This window comes from Nannospalax galili, unplaced genomic scaffold (genome assembly GCF_000622305.1).
Source record: "Nannospalax galili isolate Female #2095 unplaced genomic scaffold, S.galili_v1.0 scaffold677, whole genome shotgun sequence".
NCBI classification, from domain to species: domain Eukaryota; kingdom Metazoa; phylum Chordata; class Mammalia; order Rodentia; family Spalacidae; genus Nannospalax; species Nannospalax galili.
In genome coordinates, this window is record NW_008339584.1 from 96,990 (window position 1) to 109,662 (window position 12,673).

Consider the following 12,673-nt stretch of genomic DNA (forward strand, 5'->3'; position numbering starts at 1 on the left):
ATTATAAAAAATAACAAGAGCAACTACACAATTACACAATTATATCTCAATATCTTATATCTCTAATAGAGGATGAGCCAGGCAGAATGGAAAATTCCCAAGGGCACTTAATAAACACACCGGCAAACACTCCACAGAACTGTTTGGATTTTATCTTCCAGAAGATATTCTTTGGCTCTGATTTTTTTTAAAGTACTGGGATGGAGCTAAGGAGGTAAATAAAACATGTTAGAAACACAGTTTTGGTCTATGACAAGAGAATTTAGGACTCCCCCAGGAACGTCCACAAACTCTCCTCCTGCGAAAGATTAATTCTGAGAAACATTTGTATTATATAATGTTTCAATCCAGCACTGTGCAAACATCCGGGACAACTTTCCATTCTAGGGAACACATCTTCTCCGCTTCTCATTATTTTGTGATGTTTACTGGGCTTTGATGTCCTTGCTTAATTTCTTCAGGATTGTTTTCTCGGTCTTTTTTTTTTTTAAGAGTTGCTTAGACAATGTTTCTTGAAAGTTCAAATAAACCTATGTCTGCTGTATTTCCTTTCTCTTGTACTTCGAAAATGTTTGAGAGAACCTGTAAGGCATGGATCTGAGCTTGGAGGGAACCTGATTCCAGGCACTTGTGTGTTCCAGGAAAAAAGGATTGCGCCAGGGTTACAGGTTAGAAACAGAGTTAACTTATTAGGAAAGGGAAAGCATTCTTGAGACTAGGAGTGGGCTAATGAGATGAGGAAAAAGCCCCCACAGTATCAGGCTACAAGGTACCTGACCCCATACAGGACATTTACATAGAGTACTTCTCCCATGATATCAAGGCTTTTTTCTCTTGCATGTTCTGTTTGTTACACGAAACCTAGGAAAGCCAACTAGCTTCATTTATGTTAATTTTAATACAGGTTTCTTCAGCCTCTATTCTCCTGTCACACATCCTTTGACAGGTTAAAGTGGCTGATCTTACAGGCTACCCTCCTGGCCAGGTCTCTACTGACAGGTTAGTTATCCAACTATTTATGCTCATAAAGAGGGACAGGAATCTCCTTCATCCACACTTGACTTTATCCTGAAGTCTGGAGCTAGAGACCACATTTAACTCTGTCTCAGAAATAGTTGTAACTCCTAAAGGATATACTGCATTTCCTCCATCAAACAAATGATGAACTTTGAAACTGCTCTGTAATTTTTGTCTTTAGGTCATTTTCTCTCATTGGATTTTAACCACATAGTCTAAGGAGACTAAGGAGTAGAGAAAAAAAAATTACAAAATTCTCCCCAAACTTTTGGCAAAGAAAGTACTTCTAATAAATTTTTTCGGGTGGCTCTGAAGGATTCTTTTTTCCCCATTACGTAATTTTAATAACTGTTTCAGCAATTGCCTTCGTAAAACCGCCTTGCAGACGTTTGCATACTTGCTATCTCCAGCCAGCAAGGGGCTGCTGTGTGCAAGAGCTCTACCATTGACTTGGTGAGCCTAGAATTGTCTCCTTCCCCCTTTGGTTCTCCCCGAACAGGGTCTCAAGTAGCCTAGGCTACCTCTGAATTCTTTATGTAGTGGAGCTGACCTCAAGAACTCCTAAACTTTCTCCTTCCTCACGTAGTGTTCATTCTGTGTCCTGAGAGGACTGCTTCAATTCCAATCTATCGAGGTCATGACCTTCACTTTGGAAAAGGCAAAGTGACCTACCTGAAACTATCCAATCCCCCAATTCCCTCAAGCTGTCTGTCCTGCTCTCAGCTGGACCAGTATAGACCAAATAGAAACAGCTCCGACATTTCGCTGTTGAGTTGAGGGCTCTGAGGTGGGTTAGCACAGAGCACAGGAAGGTTGGCGCACTGACTTTGGAACACGAAAAGGACGTTATTGAAGTGCGTGTGCAGGAGGGGCAGGGAGAGCTGCAGGAAACCCGGCCTTCCGACGAGTGAAAAATTGCCGCAGAAAAGGAGCGCGCTCCACGCAGAGGACCACGGGACACCGCGAAGCCGGTGCTCTCCAGACGCCGACGCGCGGCACCGCAACCCACACGCGTGTCCTATAGACCGCAGGTGCTGCCCAGAGCCGCACCACCCGGCATGCCCTACTCCCACCTCCTCGACCTCTCAGGTTCCCTTCCCGCACACCACCGCCGCCAGGCTAAGGAAGGCGCACACTCCCTGCTTCTATCACGGGCGGCCGCCGCAGGCCTGGAGGGGTTAGCCGGAGTGGGCGTGGCACGGCTGAGAAGGGCGGGAGCGCACGGGCGAAGGGGAGAGCGGTGGGGTGGGCGTGGCCGTGCTGACCGAGATGGGCGGAAGCAGTAGGGGAGGTGGGCGGGGCCGTTCCGGCTGAGGTAGGCGGAAGAGGGAAGGCAAGGTGGGCGGGGCCGCACCGGCTGAGGTAGGCCGCAGTGGATAGGCGAGGTGGGCGGGGTCGTACCGGCCGGTGTGGGCGGGGCTGAGGGTGGGCGGGACCTCAGACTCCAGACTAGGAGCCGGAGGGTGGGCGGCACTAAAGGGAGCTGAGGCCGTGCCCGCCCAGTCGCGCCGCGCCCGCCGCCCGGAGCACCGCCTTCCCAGCCCTCGCCGCCGCGATGGCGGAGGACAGCGAGTCTGCGGCCAGCCAGCAGAGCCTGGAGCTGGACGACCAGGACACGTGCGGGATAGACGGAGACAATGAAGAGGAGACCGAGCACGCCAAAGGGTAGGAGGTGGCACGCGGGCGCGACAGGGCGGCCACCGCGCGCACCTCAGGGCTAGCTCCGGCGCCGGCTCCGCGCAGCGGGAGCCCTTCGGCCGCTGAGCTCGGCGGTGGCCTCGTCGCAGAGACCATTGTGAGATGCAGGGCGTGCGGCTAGTCGGAGGGCGCGCAGGGTGGGCGAGGCCCGGGGGTGGGGGGGAGGCTGCGACTCGGGCCCCGGGACCGGCGGCGTGGCTGTCACCTGCCGCGCGACCCCACCTCACGCAGCGCGGCCCGCGGTTCTCAGAGGAGCCCGAGGGCGCGTCGCCCTTCCCTTTGTGGCGGTGGCGTCTCGGGCGGAGGGGCGCGTGGGATGCACGCCGAGCGGCGCACTGGGTGCCATCCTTCCTCGTCCTCTCACACCATCCCCTCCCCCAGCCGCCACTAACCCCCGGCGGAGACCTACCCCGCGGGGCGGGTGGTGGGAGAGCGGGGGGCCGCGCCTCCCGCGGTCTCGGCTCCGGGGGCGGAAACTGTGCAAAGTTCCGGTCCGCGCCGGGGGGCCCGGGGGGCCCGGGGGGTCCGCGGCTCCCGCGGCTCGGGACGCGGGCGGCGCGGCCGGGAGCGTGCCCACAGAGCTTTCTAGAGCGGCCTTCCCGCCCAGGCGACTTCCCGCGGGGCTGACCGTACCCGCTTGCAAGGCCAAATGTACCGAGTCTAACTCTCGGTCGGGTTCTGATCTGAGCTTCTCCACCCTTCTCCCCTGCAGACTTGTGTTGTATTGGAGAAAAGGTTGCCTCTAGATGAGGCTGGTATTGAAGTTCTGTTTCCGAGGCGGGGGGTGGGAGATCATTTTCAATAAAGATTGGTGTCCTTTGGTAGGTGCTGTAGCCCCAGCCTTTCACTCTGTGGGAGTCTTAACTGTGCGCGGACTCACTGCTGCCCCTTAGAAGTGAGAGTCTTCCAACCATGGTGACTGTACAAGTGGGTCAGCCTAAAACACGATAGGGAGGCCTGAGTCACAGACGGCTTATTCAGTTCATGGAGAGAGTCTTTAAAGTACTTGTATCCTATTTAACGTTTTCCTTAACGTTAAGTAAAGAAGCTTTATTGATCTTTAATATGGTATAAAATATTAAGTGACAGATCAAGAAAAAGAAAAGCTGACTACATATATCTACCCTTGGCAAGTTGCTTTTTTTATTTTTTTCAGTGAACACCAGTGGCAGCCGCAAGTACTGAATGTTATCATTCAAGTCAAGAATTTTTCTGTAAAGCTAGAAAATTTGAGCCTTAGTTCTGTTTATGCAGTGATAGAAATTTGCCTGTGATAACTAAATATAAATATATATTTGAAACAATAGCTCTCTTGCCAGAAGTGGGTCCAGATGCAAGCTGATGGATTAGTCAGGTAACTTCAACACCTGCCTGTTATGTTTCTGGGGAGACCCTGGTCTTGTCTCTCTTCCAATTTCTTATTGTTCTTTGTCTGATTGATATTCTGGGCTGAGGTTTAATTAGAGCTTCTTTGCTTACACAGTGCAGAATTTTCATGACATAAAGAAGTACTCATCTGTGTGCCCATTGATCTGGGACTGTCCTCCGAGGCCTTGCTGTAAGCTGTGTGAAGTCTCCAGAATAGCACCCAAAGGCAATCTTGGGGGCCCTTTTCAGAGGTTCCCAGTTTTATACATCAGCACATTAACTGTATGCTAGCACAGTTAAGCAAAATTTAGAGCTGCCCAGCAGACTGAATTGTTTTCACCTAGAGCAAGTAATTTGATAATAGCTTCTAGTGGGAAAAGATGAGTATAATGGCTTTATTGTCTATTAAAGTGTAAAGAGATTAGTAAAACTAAAGTTGTTGTTCTTGTTGAACTGCTTTTTTTTTATTTGAATTTAGACAGTATGATTTGGGGAAGTCATTGTGTTGTATTTGGTTGATCAGTTGATATTGCTCATTAATAACTTGGGTTTTATTTTCCAAGGGCAGCAATCCTGTCTGCAGATGCCATCCCAGAACAACAGTTGATATATTCTCTCTTGATTTACTGTTGCATCAATAAAGGCTATTTGAACCCTAAAAAAAAAAAAACAAAACAAAACAGGTTTTATTTAATTTAATCAAGTTTGTCAGTTTGCTAATGTTAAAATTTGGAAGACTTTTTCTCACTTGACCTCTTCTCCACTAGTTTAAATAAACGACAAATAATGAGCATTTGGAGGAATGAACACATAAATGCTATATCTTTAATGGGCAAAGATAATCACTTCTGGGCTAGAAGGCAATGGTCAGTACAAGGAGCAGTGATTTGCTTAATAGTTCCCTTGTGACCTGAAGGAATTAATGCATACTGAACATTTGGTATAATGCATTTACGAGTTATGTTTAGTATGTATAGTATGTTGAAACTATCAGTTCAAATAAAGAAAAAAATGCCTAGTGAGATATTTTTATTTTTGTAGAATTTTATTTATGGACTAAAAAGAGTTTTTCATTTTATGGATAATACTGAAAGTTTATGAACAGATTTTGAGATGTTTTATGTTTAATTAAATCAGTGGCATAAGTATTATAAAATACTTGAAACTCATTTTGATATCCCATTTTAAAGCAAAGTATGCTCTTTAGCTGTTTAGTCCACTCAAATATGGAAGCAATACCACTATACAACCTCTTTGAATTCTCAAAACATTGGGACCAAAGAGATTGTCACTTTCAATTAGTGAGATGGTAGTCCAAACAATGTCCTTTTATTATTTTCAGATAGTAGATAGCACATGAGAAGTAAGCTAGTAGAGGGTTACCGGAAAAGACCCCTTCAGCGCCTTGCTTTAACTCGATTTTAAATTGGGATAAAGTAAGTAGCTCCCAGTAAAGAGCTTGAGGAAACTTGAAAACTTGAGGCCAAATGACTGAAGATTTCTGTTCTGTCCTGGTTGATGGTGGTAGGAAAAGATGATCTACAGGATGACTGTCCTTAGAACTCTCACATCTGGGTGTGAGGTTGCGGACCTAATCCGAGATCTTTTGTATTCAATACTCTGCTTGGTTTTGAGTCATTCTGCCTTCTGTGTAAGGGATTTGATGAAACTGTTGAAGATGGGGCAAATTGTTAAAGTCAGCTGAAACTCACGTCTTTCTGCTTTGTCAATGTGCATTTCCTCTATTTGTGAAATACCTCTGAGAGGGTTCCTTAGTTTGCCTCACGTTAAGCACTATACTAGCTTTTTTTTTTTTTTTTTTTTTTTGAGACAGTCTCCCTGTAGCCCCAGCTGTCCCGGAACTCACTATGTAGACCAGGCTGTCCTTGAACTTGCAGAGATCCTCCTGCCTCTGCCTCCCAAGTGCTGGGACTACAGGCGTGCACCTGGCTTTGTGTTAGGTTTTTAATCACTGGCACATACTGAAACAGTTTAAAGAATGAAAAGATTATTTTTGACTCACAGTTTCAGAGCTTTCTGGCTGTGGTCTGCTGGCTCTGCTTTGGGGTGGTGGTGAGGCAGAAACCTAGGACAGAAGGATTTGGAGGAATGAAGCTGCTCATCTCACAGATGTCAGAAATCAGAGAGAGATTGGAAGGAGCTGGGCATGTAGCTCCCTGGTAGAGTGCTTCCTTATCATGCATAATGCTGTGTCCTTATCATGTATAATGCTGTGTGTTTGAATCCCATCACCACAAAAAAATTAGCAAGTGTGGCGGGCACATGCCTGTAACCTAGCCTTAGGAGACTGAAAAAGATCTAGAGTTTGAAACCAGCCTCGACTCCATAACCAGAAAGAGGGGTGGGCTTGAGACAAAAAGCTTTTGAAGGCACAACTAGTGACCACTGCCTTCAGCTAGGTCCCACCTTCTCCCCCATTTCTTAGAATAATAGCATTAAATGAGGGCTCAGCATTCAACACATGATCCTGAGTTGATCATTTTATGTTCAGCCCATAACAAGCTATCATTGCCCCATGTTGGACAAAGTCATACATTTGATCCCAAATTGTTGTTTAAGTTAACAGAACCAAATTTCTCCCCTTATTTTGCCAGTACTGATTTAGAGTACTTATATTCTATACAAATTGATGGTTTTCATCCCTTTTCCACTTAGCTTTTCCTTCAATATTTCCCAAGGTAGAATGGCTACCATGAGTATTTATGTAGAATATAAAAAATTAAAATGAATGTGTCTTTGTTGACACATATATGACTAAGTCCCTGGAGTAGATGTGATCATTTTAGTTTGAAGGTGAAGACATTGATTTATATTTTTTATTGGTATATATTCATTATATACCAATATAATATACAACTAACAGGTTCATAAAGACATTTTCATACAACCATATCATATACTTTGACCATGTTCAACCCCCTCTTCCTCTCATTCCCATTCATTCCCCTAGTCTTCTACTTTTAAGTCATACATGTGCATATGATTTTATGTATCTTAGTAACATGAAATGTTTGGTTTTTTTCTGAGTCTGACTTATTTTACTTAACGTGACATCCAGTTGCATCCATTTTCCTGCAAGCAGTAGTTTTGTTCTTTTTGAATGAATAAAACTTTGTTATGTACATAAAGCACATTTTCTTTGTCCGTTCATCCATTGATTGGATATCTAAGCTGATTGTGTAACTGGACAGTAATGAATAGTGTTACAGTAAACACTGATGTGCAAATGATGTGGTATGTTGATTTAGATTCCTTTAGTCTATTCCCGGGAGTGACATTTACTCCCTTCCCATCACTATCAGCATTTGTTGTTGTCTTGATAGTCATTTTGACTGGGGTGAGATGAATTTTCAGTGTTTTGATTTGTTTCCTAATGGCCAAGAATGTTGAACTTTTTTCATATGTTTATTGGCCATTTGTGTTTTGACAACTTTCTGTTCATTTTATTAGCTCAGTTATTGACTAGATTATTTGGTTTCTTGGTAGTCTTTTAAGTTCTTATGGATTCTAGGTATTAGCCTTCTGTCAGAGGTAGAGGTAGCAAAGATGTCTCACTGTGTGCGCTGTCTCTTCACTTGATTATTTTGCTGTGCAGAAGCTTTTTAATTTCACACAATTCCAATTGTCAATTCTTGGTATTATTTCCTGAACTATTAGAAAGTCCTTGCCTATGCCTGTATCTCAAAATGTTCTCCATATGTTTCCTTCTACCAGTCTCAAAGCTTTAGCTCTTACATTAAGATCCATTTTGAATTGATTTTTTTTTTTTTTTATGAGGTAAGAGATAGGGATCTGGCTTCATTCCTCTACATTGGATGTGTCATTTCACCAGCACTGTTCTTTGAAGAGGCTGCCCTTTATTCAAAATGGGTTTTTGGCATCTTTGTCAAAAATTAGGTAGCTGTCATTGTGGGGTTTATTTCTTGATCCTTTATCTATTCTAATGATCTCCAAGTTTGTTTTCATGCCAGTATCTTGCTGTTTTTATTATTATACATCTGTAGTACATCTTGAAATGAAGTATGGCAATAACCTCCAGCATTGCTTTTTTGGGGGATGTTTCTTTTTTTGTTGTTTTTTGGGTTTTTTTGGGGGGTGTTGGGGGGGTCTTACTGAGACAGAGTCTCCCTGTAGCCCCAGGCTGGCTTTGAACTCACAGAGCTCTGCCTGCCTCTGCCTCCCAAGTGCTGGGATTAAAGGCGTATACCATCATGCTGGGCTAAATAAATTTTTTTATTTTATGTGAGTATTTTGCCTGTATGTGTGTAAGTGCACCCCTGTCATGCAGTGTCCTTGGATGTCGGAAGAAAGCGTTAGATCCCCTGGAACTGGAGTTAGGAACAGTTGTTAGCTGCCAGGTGGGTACTGGGAAACAAACCCAGGTCCTCTGTGTTCTTACCTGCTGAGCCATTTCTCTAGCTCTTCCAAATGAATTTTAGAAGTTGTTTTGTTTATTTCTAAGAAGAATGGGGATTTCATTCAGTCTTTAGATTGCTTTTGGTAATTTTTCTCCCCTTAGAAAAATAGTAGACCCCGTATGCTACAAGAATAAAACCTTAGGAATTCTTCGTTTTCATTTTGACAGAGTCTCCCTCTAGGCCAGTGTGGCCTAGAACTCACTGTGATTGTAATACAGGCTGGCCTTAAACTCATCAACCCTCCTGCCTTAGCCTCCTCAATGCTGGGATTATAGGTGTGAACTGCCACACCTATCTTCTTTTTTTAAAAAACACAACTTCTCCACTGGGCACATGCTTTTAATCTCAGGCAGAGGCAGGCCTATCTCTGAGATTGCGGTCACCCTGTGTACCTAACATGTTCCAAGCCAGCTGGGGCTACATAGTGCATAGAGAGACCTTGTCTCTAAAAAGCAAAATAATAAAAATAAATAAATAATGCAGCTACTCTTCTACCATCTCGAATTTAGGGGGAAAAGTTTGAAGATGCTCTCTGTGCAGTGTTGAGATTGATTGTGGGATACACCCCCCCCCCCAGTCATCTGCGTGGAATTGGTGGGAAAATGTAAAAACGTACTGTAACTTGAAATAGTTTTTGTTGTTGTTTTTAAACTTTATGTGGGCATGGTGGTGCATGCCTTTAATCCCAGCACTTGGGAGACAGAGGCTGGTAAATCCCTGAGAGTTCCAGGCCAGCTGGAGCTACAGGGAGACTCTGTCTCAAAAAAGACCAAACAAACAACAATAAAATAAACTTTATGTGTATGAGTATTATGCCTGCATGTATGTAAGTGCACCTATGTCATTGCAGTGCCCACAGAGGTCAGAAGAATGTGTCAGATCCCCTGGAACTGGAGTTACAGACAATTGTTTGCCACTACGTGGGTTCTGGGATTTGAACACAGGTCTTCTGCAAAAGCAGCCATTGCTCTTAACCACTCAACTATCTCTCTAGTCTGGAATAGATTTTTTTTTTCCATTATGGGAAATTTAAGGTATAATTCAAAGCTGCTCTTTGTGAAACTTGATCTGCTGTCAAATGTATAAATCTAAATAGAAAGATAGTAATAGATCTTGCCCAAGGGATACCCCTCGTTCATGAAATACTGTTTTTGAGTCATCAAATATGAGCTGAGACATGCATCTGAGATGGTAATATCACCTTTAGCCCAGAGCAGACTTTCCCCAGCTGGCTACAATACAGAGTTTCTAAGGACAGGACACATACTTTGCCATTCCTGCTCATTATCATCAGTGTGTACTAGACTATACTAGTTAAAATCATTTCAGTAGGGTCTGTCCCAAGTTCAAATTAGAAGGAAATTGATTGGTTTGTCATCATTCCATTTGAAAATATTTTCATCACTTTTACTGGTTATATGAGTAAAATATGCTAAAAAAAGTATATGAGGAGTGAGAGTCCTTGTTCATCATTTTTCTTGAGTTTAATTAACAGTAACTTGTTCATATTTTAATATGTGTCTGATTAACATAAGATCATGCTTTATGGGAGTTCACTGGCAACCTTGTGTTTTTTTCACTGTTAGTGTTGTCTGTCCTCTAGCTGATTCAGGGGCAGTAGAAATGTCCAGTACAGAAGTCATTAGTCACGTGGAGCTATTGAGCACTTGAAAGTGACTGGGTGCTTAAAGTAACTGAAATTTTAATTTAATTTCCTTGTAATTAACATTAAAATAGCCTTCTATGGCTGGTGGCTATCAGCTCAAATTGTATCTTGTTTTTAAATTTTCTATTTTTATAGTACTCAAAACATTTATTTTCATGTCTTTTGCAGAATATATGCTTTTCATTTTTCCTTTTTTCTCCCTTTAAGGTATTATATTTAAATTTTGAACATGCATGTTTTAAGCCCATATTTCTTTATCAAAGTCAGATTGTAACCATTATCAGTTGGGCATACTGATACATTAGTACAGTCCCGGCACTTAGGAGGTGTAAACAAGAGGATCAAGAATTCAAGATTCATCCTTACCTAGTGAGTTGGAGGTTAGCCTGGGCTACATGAAATCTTATTTCAGAAAAAAACCAGCAAAAGTTTAACCAGTATCCAAAACATTCTACCGTTTTACAAGACAAAAATGTGTAGGTTTTGAAATAACCAGGAATCTTACTTAGTTCTATGTGACTTTTATTTTTGTTCACATGTCCCTAAAAGTATTTATCTGAACTACTATATTTCACATCTATGCCATCAAAAACTTCTTAGACTTTTGGACTTTATTAACCTTTGCTTACCTTTCTCTCTTCCTTACAAAAACCATACCTTCTTCTTTAATTACTTTTTCATTTAGTATTTTTTCATAGAGTGTGAGGATGTTACCTTTTTTCAGTTCTAGCAGCTCTGATGGTTATTTGCCCTCAAACACAAACTGCAATTTAATTTGTTTTACACTTATATACTTATTTGAGGGAGGAGTATGATAGCATGCCATGTTGAGTATGTGAAGGTCAGAGGACCTTGAGGAACTTGGTTCTTTTCTTCTACCGTATAGATTCTGGGGATCAAACTCAGATTGTCAGGCTTGGCTATCAGTGCCCTTACCCCACTGAGCCATCTCACCAGCCCCTACTATTTTCAGTGGTATGTGACTTCCTGTAAGGCCTTATGCATGGCTTCTCCCTCCATTTCCTCTCCTTTGGAGAATGCTCTTTTAATATTTTTCTATATCTCCAAATTCAAAGTCAGCTCAAATTCCATTTTTTCATGAAGCTTTTCATGGTCATGATGACCTGAGGTGATGGTTCCTGGTCTTCTTGTGGCACCTTTCCAGCAGTCTCTCCCATACTATCTCCCTGGTCATCTACTCAGGCAGACCCTTGCTCTACTACCAAGGTAGCCATGGCTCTTAAAGATAAGTGAATTATCCAGGGACACATGACTGGTAAGTGGGGAACATAGTTCTTTTGCATGTGTTGTTTAATAATGTGTCTATAAAAAAGCCCAAGTAAAAGATTTTACTTAAACAATGGGTGACTCAGAGTATAGCTGGTCTTTATTAGAATCCAAGACCCAAGGACTGTTTATATCTGTGTCCTTGCCTCTCGTTCTGTCTCCTGTCTCAGTTAAGTCTTCATTGTACAGAGTGTTTCTTAAAAGCTCAGATTCTCTAGAAAGCATCTCAGTGGTTTCTGGGCAACATGAAGATTATTTAGGCTTGATCAGTCAACTGTGGTAGAGAATGGGAAGCTAAGAGGAAGGGATTATGTGGCACAACATGGGTACTCAGGAGCATATCTTTGTTGAGATCTGTGGTTATTATAACTGGGACACCCCCAAAGGCCCACTTGTTAAAGGATAGGTGATACTTAGGTAACACTATTGGGAAGCTGTTGTAGAAACTTTTAGACATGGTCCAGTGTGAGGTCTTCAGGTCATTAGGTGGTGCCTTTAAAGGAGATTTTGGGACCAGGTCCCCTTCCTCACTCCCTTTTGCTCCTTGGCTTATGATCTAAGCAGCCTTGTTCAGCCATACCTCTTGCTATGATTTGTTGTCTTGCCACAGGCTTAAAACAACTGAACCAGTCAACCTCTGACAACTTTTTATTCTTTCAAAGTTAATTATCTCAGGTCTTTCATAACAGTGATGGGAAACTGACTACCACAGTGCTCTGAGGTACTTTTTAGAGGACCACATTATGTGTCTTTCCAAATTCATCCATGGAAGCCTAAATCTCTTAATGCCATGTTGATAGTAAGAAGGGTTTTGGGAGGGTAATTAGGTACTGAGGGTGAAAGCCCTCTCTGTGCCATCAGCGATAAAGAGACTCAGAGCTCTCTGTGTCTCCAGTGGAACCCAGCCATTCTGGCACCCTGACCTACCCTGATCATGGACCTCAGCCCCTAGACCTATGAGAAACAAATGCCTGCTATTTAAGCAGGCTGTCTTTGGTGTTATAATGGCAGCTGAGTTGAGACACAACTCAAAATTTACCTAAAAAGCATTAATGTGTATCTGCCTGTGTACTCATAGGCAGAGTGTAAGCTTGGAGGTAGAGCACTTTGCATCTCTGATTCTTGGAGTACTTGGTACATTGCATGTACTAGAAGCTTAATAAAGATTTGTCGAATAGATTCCAGTGAGGTTTCTTTT

The 12,673-nt window shown here is 43.0% G+C and overlaps 1 protein-coding gene across 4 annotated transcripts in view; it reads left to right on the plus strand.

Moving 5' to 3' along the window:
* Positions 1-2,483: 2,483 nt before the first annotated feature.
* Nmt2 (N-myristoyltransferase 2) overlaps positions 2,484-12,673 on the plus strand; it is a 63,665-nt gene continuing 53,475 nt past the window's right edge. For 2 of the 4 annotated variants that reach the window (XM_008834327.3, XM_008834328.3), the window contains exon 1: positions 2,484-2,682. In XM_008834327.3, the coding sequence (XP_008832549.1) occupies positions 2,573-2,682 (110 nt within the window). In that variant the 5' untranslated portion in view covers positions 2,484-2,572. The remainder of the gene's footprint in view (positions 2,683-12,673) is intronic. The other 2 variants (XM_008834329.3, XM_008834330.3) reach the window with 2 other exon arrangements.